Below are 16,849 nucleotides of genomic sequence, written 5' to 3' on the forward strand. Positions count from 1 at the left end.
TTGATTTGGCTTGGTAAAATGTGTAAATATAGGCTGCCTTCGGTGCGTCCGAGGGAGAGTGGTACGTGCACGTGGGTGTTCAAACCGCAAGCTCCTTACTGCTGCACCTTACAGACGCGCCAATACTTGCGAGAGGAAAGAGGTTCTAAATGTTCGGGGGGTGGGGGTGATAATAGCGGTGTTCCGTAAGGACAAGGGTCCTTTTCCTGGCGCATGTTAGCAAACCTCTACTTCAGTTCGAGCCCGGCTTGGTTGGGGGAGTTCATGGGCTGCTTTAAAGGAACGATCCTTACTTCGAAACGAAACGTAGGCGGGAGATTTGGAGCGTCTCGGTTTTTTTATATGGATCTGAATTCTAGAGTAACAGGAAAAAGGTTAAAAAAAGCAGAGGAAAGAAGCGAAAAGACGGCGGTAGAATTTGAATACATGCATAAAGCTTCCACTCTGACCGGCCTCCTCCTTTCTCCTCCAAAATAACTTCTTTTCCTCCCCCCACAAAGAATGAGCACACCAAAAGGATCGTCTCTACTGTCGACGAACACTGGGAGGGAAGATATTGGTTTTTTTTTTTTCGTATAATCACTTGGCAATGCGATTGAAGGGAAAAAAAAAGACAAGTCTTGCTTATCTCTTACTCGTTAGATTTAATCACTGTCAGCTTCCAACAGGAATAGTCGGAATTGCATTACTGTTTGAAAGTTTCAAATACAAATCTTCAAAAAGAGAGAGAGAAAAGGAACAGGTATATATGAACGTGGGCCAGATATATATGATCAGAAAAGGAATAAGCATTTATGTTAGACCAAATGATGTATACTTATCTAAAATCTAATCTAAAACGTGACGAAACTAGCTTCAGATCTGCTTCCGTATCTCATCTTGAAGACCAATAAAGAACTTGAGCCTTTACCACTTACCAGCATCCTCAATTGTTCTGCATAGAAAATCTCAAAGTTGAATATACTGATAAATAGTGCAAAAATTGGTGAAAGCTAAAGCTGCCATAAAATTGATGCTTTCTTTCTTACTTGTATGCATTATAAACATGCCAGACATGTATAGGACAGCTCAACTCCTGTAGAGAAAAATTAAAAGAAATGCAAATTTCATGAACAAGTGAGCGGAATGATCCACTGTAGAAAGAACTAAAAATGTTCACAGGGGTATTGACAATTTGGTGTTTGCAAATTTCATGGATGGTTCCTTTGCATCTCCAAAATAAACACATTTTCTCAGAATGATACTCTAAACACAATGAGTACAACCCCATTTTACATAGGAGAGACACAGACTGGCCCAAGCAAGACGGGACAAAATAGCAAAAACATGTCTTAAGCATAAGTATTGAGACTCAAGCTTTTTCTCTTTTCTATATCTACCAATTAGGGAATTACTGATGCTACAAGCCTATGAATACTACTCAACTCAGCTGAAGAAAAGAAAAATCAGCAAATCAGCAAAATCTTTCCAGTTAATTACTCATAGACCAGGTAAGTTAATTTCAGAACAAAAGAGATTGAACCGAGATATCAGTCCTAAACTACCTTCCAGGAGATTCAAGTATGTTTTGCAACTAGCAGAAGTGAATAAAACTAGCAGCTTATTTCTGGTGATTTTGGGCCGAGTAGCTTTGAAAATGCTAATTGCTCACAGCATTTTTGATGGTCACAAAGGAGGCAAGTTTCTTCACAAAATTATTCTTCCAGGATGACTTCAGAACAGAATCTGCCCTACGGATTCTTATTACCAAAGTTTCTTGTTGAGGCGCCATAATAAGAATGCCATCAAGTGAGCCCCATGCTTGCTTGGTATGAATAACATCATGTTTCACATAGCTTCCTTGCGGTGTGAGAGATGGCATGCCATGCCAATGAGCCACCAGCATGTCCATGCCAATTCTTAGAATTTTCTGCCCGCACATCAAATTCTACTTGTAAAATGCAATGGTTAGCTGTGAAGTAAATTTAGCTTTGACAGTGACACTCCAATGCTAGCTTTTCTATAGATGTTTCAACACATAACACCAACTGGGCTCTATATCCATTTTTACTTGCAAAATCCAAATCTAAAAAATAGTAGATATATTGTTCTACTTGAATAATGTGGACATAAAAGAAAGTGTTTTACTGAAGGCAATTGCTGAAATGAAAAACTGAATCATACCAAAAGTTGCATTTAGCATCAACAAGAATATAACTTTATTTATTGTTATCTCAAACCTGCAGTACACCACACCAGATTACAGATTACCAACAAGAAAGGGATATCCTAACCACTAGTAAACCTTTAATCTCTAGGATAGTTTGATTAACTCTTTACAGCTATTTTTTCCTGAGTGTTTAATAGGATAGCTATTTTTTGAGAGATCCAATAAATTTATAATAGCAAAGAAAGAAGTGCAGAGGACCTCCAAAAAACCACTGCAGAATACAACATGGGAAAAAAAGACGGAACTAAAAAAAAAAGAAATGCAAAACTCAAGGGACATAAGAGATGAAAAATAAAAATTGCAAGTCAGAAAACTCTTGCTTCACAATTATAAAAAGGCATCGACTTGATAGCTAGCAAGTATGCATAACCCAAGATCTTGGTCAGGATAATAGAGGAAAAACCACCATCTCGTACTTCCGCATTATCATTTTCTGAAGATGTGTGCTAAGATTTGCAGCATTAAATTTTTTTATAATTTATTCGAATTCTTAAACATGATAAATTGAATCTTTACAAATCTGATTGGTTTTTAAGCTAAATGGCACATCGAAAATGTTGATGCTAGTTTTTGGGTTAAGAAGGATTCTACCTTGATGCCTGTAATTTGATTTTTATGAAGAACGGTTGATCATGAAGTCGTGGTAACATACTCTTGTCTGTGCTATGATTTATAGAATTGAATCAAACATTACAATTACTGCCATCATAATAACTTCTCATTAGTTTCTATTCTATTGTGTCTTGAAGATTTTGCTAAGAATTGTACATCCTACAAAAAACCAAATTTGTATTTATTGTTTCAATGCTTCAGGAACTACTAGCATTCGCATGATGGATTCCGACCAGCAAATATTACCAAAATTTAATAACCTTAACAAACTTAAACGACTGGCATTCACATGATCAGCGATTACCATTGCTTTATCCAAACCAGATTTAGAACTTATGTGATCAAAATTATTTCAAGCCCATGTCCAAACTGAAAGCCTGAGCATAAAGCAGAAGAACTAATAAACAATAGCTGAAAGAAATATCAAATATTTTTCAATTGAACCCAATATCATAATTATTACCAAGATAGACAATTAAAACTATCAACTTTGCTAGAACGACGTACGGAAGAAAAGAAAACCTAACCTTCCCTACATCCCCGGATTGCTGCGCAGGAGCGAGATGATGACCTCCAGCACCATAAGAGAAAAAATATAGCTGAAGTCGAATTTACCCATGAAAGGAGGCAGCACATCTCTGAATAACGCGAGATAGTTATCGCAGATATCCCGGAGAGCCGAGAAGGGTTGTCGATCCCAAGGGATGTTGGGAAACCAAGTGAGCATAAGCCTCACCACGAGAACCTCGCGGAAGAGCCCGAGGTACTTCGCCAAGCCGGCGACGGCGGCGAGGATAGGAGGTCGGAAGTAGGAAAAGGAGTTCTCGAGGGCGGCGGAGGAGAGAGAGGAGGCGGCGGCGTAGGAACGGATCCGACAGTGGGTGCGATGGGGCTGGACAGGAGAGAGGGCAGAGGAGGAGAAGGGTCTCAGAGTTAGGGCTCGAGAGGGGATGGAAGGGGAGGGGAAGAAGCGGAGATGATCAGTCTTAGGACTAGGTTTAGGTTTAGGGTTTCGAGGGAGAAGGACGCGGACGGCGGAGGAGGAGACCACCGTCGCCATTCTTTGGTTACGGTAGAGAGGAAGAGGATCGCTTTGCTTCGGCCGAAAGGAAAAGGAAACGAGGGCGAATAGGAACGAAGTATTTATTCCGAGTCCGATGATTTTTTTTTTTTAATTTTTAATTTCTGTTTAAAAATATTTATTCCGACAAATTTTGCAGTGCTTTCTCTCTTTTTAAAGTACACAGGTAGGGTCTAGATCTTTTCGCACGTGCCATTTCTTTTCTTTTCACACACTTATTAACAATCAAATTAGCTACTAGAACATTTCGTTATTTCGATGGAAAAGCCTGAGATATATTCTAAGCTTAGATTGATATTAGTTTCTAAGTGTATCTAAATTATCAAGCTTGAAAATTGAGAAATTTAATTTTATTTCAAATCAAATATAATTCAAGCTTGATTATAATCTTGTATGAATTCAGCTTGAATTGAATACGTCAAGTTTTATTGAACCGAGTTTGATTCAGCTAGCTTTTTCTTAAGCTTCACTTGAGATTAATTCTGACATGCAGCTAAAGCCACTTCTGCATAGTATAGTCGTATTGAGATGGTGGGCGTTAAAATACGTTAAACAGTGGATTTAGTTTTATCTCATGGAATATGGTGGAATATTAGGAATCATATCCTGACAGGGTGAGGGTGTCAAAATAAACGAGTTAGTTGGGCTAGGCTCGGCTAAAGCAAAAGCTCCAATTGGCGTAATATAGCTGACTTAAAAATAATGTTTACTAATATTATATATATTAAATAGATTTGTCAATCTCAGTTTGAATAAGTCCAACTCGATTTGAATTTGATTAAAATAAAAGTTTAATTTAAGCTTGGGCTCGGTCTAGCTCAGCTTGAACTCGATTAAATTTGCGTATAGTTGAGCCTGAGCTAGAACCGACTTGTTCAGATTTACTCAATTATATCCCATATCACTTATCCAAAGAAGCAAGTGTACATCTTAGACCATGTTAAATAATTTTAAAATAATAGAGGCGGAGTTTATTTCTCAAGAAATAAGGCGAAGGCAAAGGTGGAAGAGCTTGAGAGATTTCCATAATTGAGATTCTAAAGAGATATAATGAATCTGTCAAGAAGAATTCCCTCCTGTTCTTCTCTTATGCTTTGGAAGCGTTTAATTCGTTTTTACAATTCAAAGGATATGGTTGAGGAGAGAAGGGTTTAAGCTTCTTCATATCCGACATGGTCTTTCTTCTCTCAAATCTTTTAAATGTTTAAGATTTGATGATGTCTTTTGCCTTCAAGTTCTTCTTTTGGCTATCGGTTTTGGTTGCAAAACCGAGGATTTTAGTCTAATTCTGATTATTCATTTTATTTTGGTTTAATATTAAAAGTTAATTTTTATTTATATAAGTGGAATACGTTTGCTTCTAATAATTAAAAATAGGGAATTAAATAATGCACCTTTTTCATAACACTTAGTTGTGCACCGCATATTACTTAATTGAGTATTTCAACGGGTCTTATAGTTAGTTGTGAGGTTACAATCTTAATTTTTAAATCCTGCTGCAAATGTTTCTTATAGTATCAAGATGCATAATAAATAAATAGGCATTTTACTATAATCTCGTTGTAATTTAAAGAAAGTATGAGATATTTTGATGATTGGTGCTCAAGCATCATATGAATAGGTGATAGCAAACGGGTAAAGAATAATGTCTAGTTAAAAAGAGTAGGGTGTGGGACTCCTCAACTGAAATTTTCACAACTCTTGGGTGCCATTTTTGTTTAAGAGTAGTATTAGATTGAATAGATTATGGTCTACAATTCTATTTGTCTGTGTATTAGACTTTTTCGTCACATCTAACCAATATTTTATACACTATATATATATATATATATATATATATATATATATATATATATATATATTATCAGTTTTATATAGGTTTGTGCAGATTAAATTCCTTGTGTTTCTAGATTTAGTGGTTAGCTTGTAAGGTTGAAGTCTTTGCCTTTGCCTAGTCTCCCAATCACGTCTTCATATATAATTTTGTGCTTCTTTATGCAGTATAAACAATTAGTCTGCTTTAGTGGAGGAGCACATATTAGATGGTGTTTTTGAACTGCAGCTTTTATGTATTGCATCTCTGGCTGGTGAAAATGAAGTGTATTAGGTGAATGCAAAGGGGAAAACTCTATGTGTGATTGACTGATGAATGGCATTCCTGCAGGTGATTTATGACAAATATGAAACTATAAAATGGCAGCACCCGAGATGAAAAGTCTCTGATAGGGAAAGAAGTATCTCGAATATGGATGGTGATACACGACAAGAAGGGAAAAAGGATGGAAGACGTGAATCTCAGAAATGGGTTCATGATCAGAAGAAGCCGGTTTCTCTTCTCAAATCGACAGCAAAGGCTGCTATTGGGGGATTGCTGCGTTCGAACCATACTGTTCCTCAACCATTTGCTCTTGCAACTGAAAAGAGATCTTCAGGTGGAAATCGCGCCTTCGTTGCTCATGCTGCTGGCAATGGAGAACAACAGGCAAACAACAGTAAGCAAACGATGAACACGGTGAACAAAGCTCAGGTGTTTCTACTTTACATGCTTCATATTGTAGTTTTCTATCATTGAAGGATTATTTGGCTGATGGAATCAAAAACACTTTATATGGATTACAGAGTAATCCATCTGTAACATCTAGAAAGCCACTGCAACCTGATAACAAGATGCACCAAGAAGAAGAGGATTCTATATCTGTTTCTTCGTATCCTCTTTCTACTTGAACGACTCTTATCGGAATGTCTCTCTGCTTCTATATATATATATATATATACATTTCCTGAGCTATAGATAGGGCTGCAGCTCCAACAAGGTCTAGTAAAGCTCGGATAACAGTTCCCACTGCCCCTGTTTTTAGATGCGGTGAACGTGCTGAGAAGCGGAGGGAGGTAAGTTTTATCAATCTCAAGCAGCACACTGTGATTTTTTTTGTTAATCCAGGGACTAACTTAGTAGGCATAACTTCTTCAGTTCTACTCAAAATTAGAAGAGAAAAACCAAGCTCTGGAGGCAGAGAGGCTCCAATATGAAGCCCAGATAAAGGTTTGCTCTATTTGCTGTCCATTTATAGTTTTTGGTATAAGGTTGGTGCACTAGTTTTGTCAATGTTTTGCTCTGGTTATTTTCGTAGTTTTTCTGCTTAAAAATCATTAAGTTTTTATCTGTCTAGAATCATCATATAAGCTGCTTCAAACCTTTGGTACGTTACCATTATGATCTGGCATATAGAAGAAAAAGAGGACAAAATGCGCAGACATTTGCAGAAAGGCCTTAATATTACCTTGTTTGAACTTTGAGTGGGAATCTATGTAGATCATAGCAGCAAAGGGAAGCTCTGCTATATAATTCTTGATTAGTATTAGTAGAAAGAAGGATCTACAACATGACAGATTAATGTTAACCACACATATACAGGCTAATGCTACAATGCTCTGCTAGTATTTTGTTTCTAACATGTCAGCTTTCTAGGAAGAGCAAGAGGCGGCTGTAAGAGAACTAAGGAAGACCATGATCTTCAGAGCAAATCCAGTTCCAAGCTTCTACCAGGAGGGACCTCCTCCTAAGGTTCAACTTAAGAAGGTGCCTATATATATATATATCTCTCTCTCTGCTTTATTTGATGAAATTAAGCAAAACTAATGTGAATGAGTGTTGCTACTATTTAGTTTGTGAATGCTAGAGCACATGAATTTCATGATTCTTTTAAAAGCATTGGATTTTAAAGAGCATATAGACGATAACAATCTCGAGGATGTAAGTTAGCATTTTCTGGTCATTCTGCATGGTGCCAATTCTTGGAATAAAAAAAATTAAAAAAAACTCTCCATGAGACAGTCAGTATTGCAGGCCCTTTGCTTCTTTCCAGTGTTAGGAACCTAGGAAAACTAAGACTCAATTTACTGCTTTGCTTCTTGCCATCTGAACTTTGCTTGCATTCTGATGGTCTATCTTACTATTTTATGATTACGAAAAAAAGGTGCCACCAACCCGTGCCAAATCTCCCAAGCTCACTCGGAGAAAGAGCTGCAGCGATGCAACATTGTCCCAAGGCGATGGAATATGTTGCCGGTTGCATCGTCACAGTTTGGGCAGCTGTAAAGAAGCTACCAACAAATTACAGAGCAGACCAAAGACTGCAATGGTTCTTAAAAGCAGAGGAGGAGCTGAATCTGATAAGCCCGGTTCCGATGCTCTTGTGTCTGAGGAAACCTGAGCCATTGGCTGTTCTTGCTCTTTTAATCTTCTTTTTTGTCACATTACATCCAAATTTTCCATACATTTTTTGTGTGAATTGTGGTTGAGAGCTTGTGGTGTGAGATGTTGTAAATTCCGTAAGTTTTGTATAAAGCATCATGTAACAACTGATTTTGATGTATTCATGACTCTTTCTTTTCTTTTGATGTATGCATGTTGCAATAGCAGTAGTCCTGTATACATCATGTTCAATAGATCTGTCAATTTAACATTATTTTACCACAGGTTGTTATATAATAAGTATCTTCTAAATACTTATTTCCTATTTTTAAACTCATGGGCGGCAAAACGAAGAAAATATGAGTCCAAATCTGTTTTGATGGTCCCGAGGGCCCAATCCCTCATACCTGTGTTCCCGCTTGCAGTCGAGACCTGCTCCCCCTACAGGGTTAGGTCAGCTAAATAAAGCTCTGATTTCAACAAAAAAAAAAAGGAAGAGAATGATGGGTTGATGACAAAGAAGCACATAGATAGCTTTTAATTACAAGAGTACTATACAAAAACTGATAAATTAAACAGAAATTTTAACCGCGTTATAATTCACGAGATTGGACATTCGGGTACCTACCAATAAATTTTGAAATCGAGGAACATACCCTTATTAAATCATCAGGAAATCAAGATTATACCACTAAAGCTCAGACCACTATTGCAAGGAGTTCGCATCATAGAGAGAACCCCAATCGGGGAGTGCAATAGAGATTTCTCTCCAAAAATTCCCACCCCTTGAGGAGTAATAATAAGTTGCGGCTATCATATGGGAGCAGCACAAGTAGTTCTGAAATGGCCTGTCTGATTGCAGCGACTGCAATGCACAACCCTCTTAATTCTGCCATGGTCTTCTGCCCGAACTCTTCTCTTTCTTGGCCTTCCCGGAGGCCTCAAGGATTTGGGTGGATTTACAACTATCTCAATCTTGTACTCTCCATCTTGATTTGGTTCTGATGATTCCTTCCAGAGACTTCTATCAGGGATAGGATGTATAGTCTGCAAATATGTCTTCCTATAGGTTGCTACGGTGAAACAGCTCTCTGTATACCTATGAACATTCTGCCGGCAGGAAAGGAGCGCTGCCACCCCATGAGCACAAGGAAGACCATAAAGCTGCCATCCACTACAGAGACAGCGTCGATTGCGAATATCCACTATATTTGCTCCTTCATGGGGAGAGACGACCTCAAACTCCGCTTCATTTGCTCGCCTAACTTGATAGCCCTGTGCGCATTTTATGGCGTCTGACACACGACGTTCCGCCGATGGCACAAGGATTGTGGTCCACTGCATGCTGTTTTCACGTCGTTCATTGAACCACGTCATCAGCTGTCGCCTTATGCATTCCATCATCTGAATAATTGGGAGCCCAGAAGCTTCAAATATCCAACTGTTTAAAGATTCAACTATATTTGCTGTCAAGTGCCCATAGCGTGTTCCCTCAAAATAAGCCGTTGCCCAGAGACGAGGCGGAATACGTCTAATCCAGAAAGCAGCCTCCTGTGATCTATCTTCTATCTCCAGAATTTTGGCTTCAAACTCGATAATTGTCAGAGCACAGGCAGCGTCCCAGAGCAGGTTGATGAGCGCCGAGTCATTGAACTCTTTCCTGAAACTTTCACTAAGGTGTCGCATGCAGAACCCATGGAAGGCAGTGGGGAAGTTAAAGTCCACCCCTTCTACAATGCCTTTCTGCCTATCTGACAAGATTGTGAGCCTCGGCATATTCTCTGTATTGGCTTCTAGCAGCGCATGCAGCTCAGTTAAGAACCAAACCCAGTTCTGATCACTTTCCTCATCAACAACTCCAAATGCTAAAGGAAACAGAGCACCATCTCCATCAAAACCAGTGGCAAGAAGCAAAGTACCAAGGTACTTGCTTCTTAGGGGCGTCCTATCAAGCCCAATTAGTGGACGGCATGCATTAACAAAACCATAAATAGAGGCATAAAATGAAATAAAAAGCTGCCGGAAGCAATTATCCTCAGGATTTCCATAAACTGAAGCAATGCTTCCTGGGTTTGTCCTTTTAACTTGCTCACAATACTGGGGAAGAAGTCGGTAACCTTCTTCAAAGGACCCTCGAACGGCAGCCATGATCCGCTCCTTCCCTCTCCAAGCTTGCTTGTAAGATAAAGTAATCCCATGTGTGCGATGGATATCTTCTAAGATCTCCTTGGGTTTGTAATGTGGGTTCTCACGAAGCCGTTCCTCAACAGACTTAGCAACCCACTCGGCAGATGCCTGTTGATGACCAAGATGGTTAATTCCATTGCATGTATGATTGTCATGGATTGTTCTGATAGTAAAAGTGGGGACACCCGGAAGCTTTGCGCAATGGATGCGCCATGGACACCCATCAGCTGCGCACTTGGCAGTGAAGCGTGTCTTGTCCGACTTCACTGTTTGTATCTCAAAGTTGCAAGAAATTGCCGCATCACGTAGAGCCCTCCGGCAACTCTTGACATCAGCAAACTCCTGCCCAACAGTGAGTTGATATTCCGGGTTAATAACTAGTCTGCGTGATTGCAATATCGGAGGGACTGCCATCAGAGGTTGCGGCATCTCATGGGCTGGGTGGAGGGAAAGCTCCTGGGCTTGATCAACTGAGAGATGGTCCAGGCTTTGGTCATAGATGCCATGGTCATGACTCGCAGAAAGAGCTAATTCATGGTTATCTGATAGGCCAAAATCATGGCCTTGATCACCTAGTGCATCCGGATCAGAGTCATGGTTCTGACCCAGGGCAAGCTCATTGTTGTGACCATGGTGGTCCTGATCATAGGGATGGCCGTGACCTAGAACCAGTCCGCTGCCATGGTGATGCCCGAGAACCAGATCATTGTTGTTTTGGCCGAGGGCCAAATCAGAGTTCTGCCCAAGAACAAAATCATGGGTGGCCATATTGCTATCGCCCAACAAAAGCACAAGGCTCAGCTTAAAACCTCTTCAAACAACCAATTCCTCTAATTACATTCAGAACCTTGAAATAATTGCAACGCATCTAATACATAATCCTATTTCTTTCTCCACAATATATATCTGCAACTAAAAAAGAGAACGAGAAAAAAAAAATTGAAATTGAAATCAACTATTCATCCCAAAAATGAATGCACTATCCAAAATAAAAAGCAGAACGTTTTTTTACTTATTTACCGTAACAGCCTCCCACGAGAGAAAACCCGATCAAGGTGCAAACTTTCTCGAGGGCAATCGAAGAGCGAAGGCCGAGGAACAAAACCCAGAAAGGAATTAGCGAGATGAGGAGAAACAAGCAAGAGATCTGCAAATATATCCCTAGGGTTCGCTTAGATCGAAATGGAAAGTGTTAAGAGAAGAAAGAATCGAGAGGAGCCTAGGTTTGGCGCGAGTTGGGCGCGAAGGGAAGAAGGATTTGAACGAGGGGTAGAGAGAGAAAGAGAGAGAATTAAGAGGCGAAGGGTAATGGGGAGAGAGAAGGGAGATGAGGGAAAGTGTTAGGGATGAGTTGCAGGGGCAAAAGGGCAGAAGAGGGTTTGGGAAGGGAAAGAGAAATGGTAGGGCGATCGAGAAAAAGAGGGCATTTAGGTCAACATAGAGAGCTACCTCCTTGTCTCTTGTTATGACATTACCTTATTACCCCTGTCAATTGGTGTAATCTTGGCATCAATTTTCTATACTGCCCTTTGATGGATGCCACATGCCACTTGCTAATTAGCTCCCAACCAACTGAAGGTATCAAATTAATGGAAGTTTACTTCTAATTCCTCGCAGTCATGTATATATTAACTGCACAAACTGCTTCACTAATTTCCACTCTTTTCTCATGCATTATATTATTATTACTCTCACTAATAAAAAATTTGTTGTACTATAATTCTCTTTTGCTACAACAACTAGGGGTGTAATAGACAAAATCTAAGTTAGGAATTGAAATTAATTTCTAACTTAGTTATAGAATCTAAGTTTGAATTAAAATAATTTTACTTCGAGTTAATTTCAAGATCGAATCTAAACAGGCCCATCAATAAATATTTTTAAATTTAAATCTAAATTGAATCCGATCAAACTTGATTAGTCAAGCTCGAAAATATAGCATGATTCAATGAGGAAGGTACAAGAATTAATATAGTCAAGCTCGAAAATATAGCATGATTCAATGAGGAAGGTACAAGAATTAATATATGAGACTTTTAGATCTTAATTTAAAGATTCATATTATATCTTCTTATATAATATTAAATATATTATGTTATTAATTCTGAGTTTCATTGATCTGCTTATGATTAAGATTGAATCGATTCACCTTCGAATCGAGCTTGATCAGCCCTAACAACAACCTAGTCATAGAATAATAGTAATAAATAATATATATATTCTATCTTATTTTTTATTATTATTCATATCTTGCCAATAAATATTTATCGTTCGACTCTAATATTTTATTTTTTAATATCTTAAAAAATTACGAGTTAACAACAAGAAACCTAATATTCAGTTACTTTCAAAACTAAAATAATTAAATATCACTGTTTGATGTCAAAATTAGTTCTCTATTTATTTTTATGTTCAATCTAAACACTTCAACAATAATAAGGTTATTTTACATCTATAACTATTTTAACTCATTAATATCTAAGAAAACTAACTGCAATATGATTTTAGATATTTTAAACAAAACGAGAAGGTCGGATAATAAATATTTATACGTTAGAGTATGAATGATAATAAATATAAAACATAAAATATTTTTTATAAACAATCTAAAAGCTTATATGGGCATGAATAGATAACTAGGTTTGAACTTATCATCTCATATCAAATAAGAGTTTTGCAGATTCAAATTCCATTGACATTAGTATTTAATAAAATGCTATTAAATTCTCATTTCTTAAAAAGAAAAAAGGAAAAAAAAAAGTGACCCTTTACAAAGGGAGGAGTAGTAGTACTACATTGATTGCAAAGTTTTTTTGATTGGAGACCTTGTCTTGATATTATGCAAGTTTACTTTCTATTTATATTCTTGGGTTTTTAATTTCCTTTTTGCATGTAAATCCTTCTTAAAAATTCTTTAAATAGAGTTTTTTTAATCTATTAAATAGTTCCGATTTCAATTTATAATTATAAAAAATGCAACCTAAAATTATCTATACAAATATATGGATACATGCAAATTAGAGAATTTCCAGAGATAAACATGCAAAATACCTTATTAAATTCAAATAGCTAGTTGGTAGGGGTGTAAATGAGCCAAGATTGATCTAGCTTGGCTCTGATCAATCTTGGATTGAAATTAATTTCGAGCATGGCTTTATGATCAAGCTTGAATCGAAATAATTTTAATTCAATTTAATTTTAAGCTTATTTTGAACTCGAGTCGAGCTCAAGTTTAAACGAGCTGCTCAATTAGCAATTTCAAGCCTTATCAATTCAATTCATTTTCGAGCCTAACCAAATTTGAATTAATTTAGGCTTAAATCAAATTTAAAATAAAAACCTAATTTGACTATAAAAATATAAATATTATTAAAAATATATATTACAAGTAATATAGATAATTGTGTTATAAAATCACAACCAACCAATATATATATTTTTTAACCTTATCCAGCCAACTCGAGATCAAGTTTGGCTTAGCCTATTTTCGAGCCGAACTTGATTGAGCCTTATCAGCCGAGCTCGAGCCGGCTCAATTATTTTGACAGCCCTATTGGTAGGAATTAATTAGAAATTTTATTTTATAAAAAAAAAGTAAATTACTATTATTTTTTTAAAACAAAGGTTAAAGTAAGGTAGGAACCATAAAAACTCCCTAAATAAATTATAATTTTGATCATAGTATGCGTGTTTGTGGGGATGTTGACTGGGAGTACGTTAGTAGACCATCAAGAGGTTTTCTAGGTCTTCACCAAATGGTGGACTCACTTATTGTCTCCCACATTTCCAAATCAATGGCGTTCATCATCTCCAAGTAGTAGAGCATCATATCTCTTCTACTGAGAACCACGTGGAAGAGGAGGTGTTAAGTTAATAGTAGCAAAGGTCGCTGCGACTTGCTGCGAGCTACGCCAAGGTGGAGCTAGAATCCGACTCATTGGAGTTAGTTTGAATCATGCAGAAAAGAGTCAGCTGTCTGTGGAAAATTAGGGGATTAGTTGTTGAGTGCGCTCAGATCTTTTGTAAATTGTTGTCTGAGTCATGTAAGGCGAGAGGGGAACAAAGTAGCCGACTAGGCGGCCAAATGTGGAAAGCGGGGTTAGGCTTGCGCCGACAGACTCTCTCCCCCTGGAATTATGTAACCTCGTTTTAGAGGAGGCCTTTATCCCAGCAGGAAGATAGGTCAACCTAATATAGCTAGTTATTCAAAAAAAATGTTAATAGTAGCAAAGGAATTGGCATATTGTATGCAATTAAGTGTTTACACTCAGTTCTAGTAAATAATTTTAATTTATTAGTATTTAATAAAAAAATATTTAGTAAAAATAAGTAATTATTAATAATTAATGTTAACGTACGGTATATAAAAATATGAGAAGTGCAACTCTATCTTTTTAAAATATAAAGTGAAATAAAAAAATAGATAATTTTAGGAGAGTAGAACTTATTTCATAATATATTTTCTTCGTCCAAATACTATAAAATAGTATATTTTTAAAAATTATTACTTTTTTTCTCTATTTCTTTATCAATCAAATGCGCTCTCAATATTAATATATAGTAGAGAAGTGAAGCATACTACATGTATATATATATATTATAGAAAGAGAAAAGATATAAAGAAATAAGTGGTTGGTGTTCCCTGGAAGCAATTTCACCATTTCAGTAATTAAACGGGAGATGTCATGCTCACGTCAAAACAGAACAGAAGACCAACCCAAGAAAAGTAAACTCTGCTAGCGTGAAACACAAGGCAATGGGTGGGGGGTGAATGGGGCATCATCATCATCAAAGTAGGAGGACTACTCTTCTCTTGTTCCACATCGACATTGCTTCTATTTGGCTCTTGTTCCTCATCTACATTGCTTCTATTTGGCTCTTCTCTTCCCAAGTACTTGTATCAGCGGCCAAAGATTCAATTACTTGTGATCCTGAGACTGGGATTTGTTTTAGCCCCATCAAGAGAAACAAACCTCCTCCTTCGTAATCTATTTTTTCATGTAGACTATAAGAATTCTATCTATCTTTGTTATTTGATTCTATTTCTCTTTTGGAGAATAGTGTTTCATGTTTGTTATATTAGAGGTTATGTGTGGAATCTTGCATTTCTCTAAAATTACTCTTGTATGCCTATCCAATGTGTCAATGATACAATAGTTACCTCTAATTTAATTATCTCTCTCTTAATCTGTTCTTTTTAGATAATTTATTTACTTTCAAATATTATAAAGGTTTGATAAACAAAGAGAAGAGGAGATAAAGTGACGACTCTTTAACACAAGCTTCACACTTGGTCTACATTAAACATCACTACAATTTATCCAAAGAATCAAGGTCGATGGCAAACACAATAATAAAATGAAGAACAACTCAAGAGATTTCCTAAGAACAATAAGTCTCGCGTTCAACATTGTTAGACTTGGTTTTGAGAATCTACAAAGGCGGAATGATTGGAAGATCACTCACCTATAGACTTGATCAAACGGCCTAGCCCGTTTGTGCCCGGTCCGGTTTGGACTAGCTTGGCCCGAGCCCGAACTACCCATGGGCAGCACGGGCCAGCCCTTTGCCCGCCCGACCGGCCCGAAAGCCTGCCCGTTTGGCTCGCAACTAGGCCCACCCGTTCTGCTACAGTGATTTCCCTTTTCTGCTACAGTAACTTGCCCGTTTAGCTACAATAAAAACCAATGGAAAATTTAATATCGTACCGTTTTGCATTTTTTAAGCACACCTTTAAAATTTTTTAATTTATTATTATTATTTTTAAATGGAGGAACATAAACATTTTTTTTTAAAATAAGCTAATAGTTAAAAAAATTCTAAAAATAGCTAAAATATGGGTTGGGCCGGTGGGTCGGGCCGGCCCGATCCGACCAACTAGCCCAATCTCTCACAGGTCAACGGGCAGTAATGGGCTAGACTATTCTAGCTCGGCGTGAACCCCACTCGACTCGAGTGATTGGTGGGTTGGGCCGTGAACAAATACTTAAGCCCGGTTGACCTGAAAAGCCCGACTTGGCCCGCCAGATGATCATGTGTACCCACCTGAGACACAAAATAGAAAATAAAAAAACCAAACACAACTTTGCGAGCATGGATTTGGCAAAGAGAAGAGGTACTGCATTGGCAATAAGGTGCGGCAATAGGAAGAGACAGCAGTAGCAGATCTAACGACAAGGAGGGAGGCAGCAAGCTCGAATATGATGAAGGGACAATGTCCAAGCCTAGGAGGATGGCAAATGCGATGAGGGGCAATAGAGAGAAGCGACAGTGGGCCGAGCCCGACGAGGGAAGTGGCAAGTAGGAGAGGTAGCGAGCTTGGATCTAGCGAAAGAACGGTGTCCAAGCACAGATCCAACGAGAGAAGGGGGTAGAAGGATGGTGGATATGGTGAGGGACGGTGAAGTGGAGTGGCATCGGCAAGGGTTTATGGGACAAGGACGTGGCGAGGAAGATCGACTTTAGCGGTTGCGACACAGTGTTAAGCGGTAGTGCGTGAAGGTGAGAAAAGAGCGGAGATGCAACATCAGACGACGTGCGACGGCATCGAGGGGAAGTTGGAACA

At 38.0% G+C, this 16,849-nt stretch overlaps 3 protein-coding genes across 9 annotated transcripts; 1 reads left to right on the plus strand and 2 right to left on the minus strand.

Moving 5' to 3' along the window:
* Positions 1-659: 659 nt before the first annotated feature.
* Positions 660-3,943, minus strand: LOC140759298 (ylmG homolog protein 1-2, chloroplastic-like). Of its 6 annotated transcripts, XR_012104220.1 has the most exons (4): positions 3,349-3,943; positions 3,126-3,198; positions 1,029-1,075; positions 660-934 (listed from the first exon to the last, which is right to left on the minus strand). XR_012104220.1 is itself a non-coding variant. In XM_073095819.1 (2 exons), exon 1 carries the CDS (start codon positions 3,879-3,881, stop codon positions 3,354-3,356), a length of 528 nt encoding a protein of 175 aa, XP_072951920.1. In that variant the 5' UTR covers positions 3,882-3,943; the 3' UTR covers positions 660-934; positions 3,349-3,353. The 6 variants fall into 6 exon arrangements, 1 of the variants encoding a protein (XP_072951920.1); XR_012104216.1 differs by lacking the exon at positions 3,126-3,198; XR_012104219.1 differs by lacking the exon at positions 3,126-3,198 and having other exon boundaries at positions 1,029-1,909.
* A 2,204-nt stretch (positions 3,944-6,147) lies between these two features.
* On the plus strand, positions 6,148-8,125 carry LOC140759082 (protein WVD2-like 2). Its single transcript, XM_073095553.1, has 6 exons — positions 6,148-6,429; positions 6,522-6,607; positions 6,716-6,791; positions 6,874-6,945; positions 7,372-7,482; positions 7,880-8,125. The coding sequence occupies exons 1-6, from the start codon at positions 6,148-6,150 to the stop codon at positions 8,114-8,116; spliced, it is 864 nt and encodes a 287-aa protein (XP_072951654.1). The 3' UTR covers positions 8,117-8,125.
* A 480-nt stretch (positions 8,126-8,605) lies between these two features.
* On the minus strand, positions 8,606-11,697 carry LOC140759351 (uncharacterized). Of its 2 annotated transcripts, none has more exons than XM_073095888.1 (2): positions 11,305-11,697; positions 8,606-11,190 (listed from the first exon to the last, which is right to left on the minus strand). In XM_073095888.1, exon 2 carries the CDS (start codon positions 11,050-11,052, stop codon positions 8,911-8,913), a length of 2,142 nt encoding a protein of 713 aa, XP_072951989.1. In that variant the 5' UTR covers positions 11,053-11,190; positions 11,305-11,697; the 3' UTR covers positions 8,606-8,910. The 2 variants fall into 2 exon arrangements, with proteins under 2 accessions (XP_072951989.1, XP_072951988.1); XM_073095887.1 differs by having other exon boundaries at positions 8,606-11,196; positions 11,305-11,696.
* Positions 11,698-16,849: the final 5,152 nt, after the last annotated feature.

The sequence above is a fragment of the Typha angustifolia genome, chromosome 4, assembly GCF_048772165.1.
Source record: "Typha angustifolia cultivar Huaian chromosome 4, ASM4877216v1, whole genome shotgun sequence".
NCBI classification, from domain to species: domain Eukaryota; kingdom Viridiplantae; phylum Streptophyta; class Magnoliopsida; order Poales; family Typhaceae; genus Typha; species Typha angustifolia.

Excerpts from the sequence above, each read along its gene's own strand:
- LOC140759351 (XM_073095888.1), bottom strand. The coding sequence starts at position 11,052 with ATGGCCACCCATGATTTTGTTCTTGGGCAGAACTCTGATTTGGCCCTC.
- LOC140759082 (XM_073095553.1), top strand. The coding sequence starts at position 6,148 with ATGGATGGTGATACACGACAAGAAGGGAAAAAGGATGGAAGACGTGAA. Across the intron at positions 6,430-6,521 it reads ACACGGTGAACAAAGCTCAG|AGTAATCCATCTGTAACATC; the intron begins GTGTTTCTACTT and ends TATGGATTACAG. Across the intron at positions 6,608-6,715 it reads GATTCTATATCTGTTTCTTC|GTCTAGTAAAGCTCGGATAA; the intron begins GTATCCTCTTTC and ends AGCTCCAACAAG.
- LOC140759298 (XM_073095819.1), bottom strand. The coding sequence starts at position 3,881 with ATGGCGACGGTGGTCTCCTCCTCCGCCGTCCGCGTCCTTCTCCCTCGA.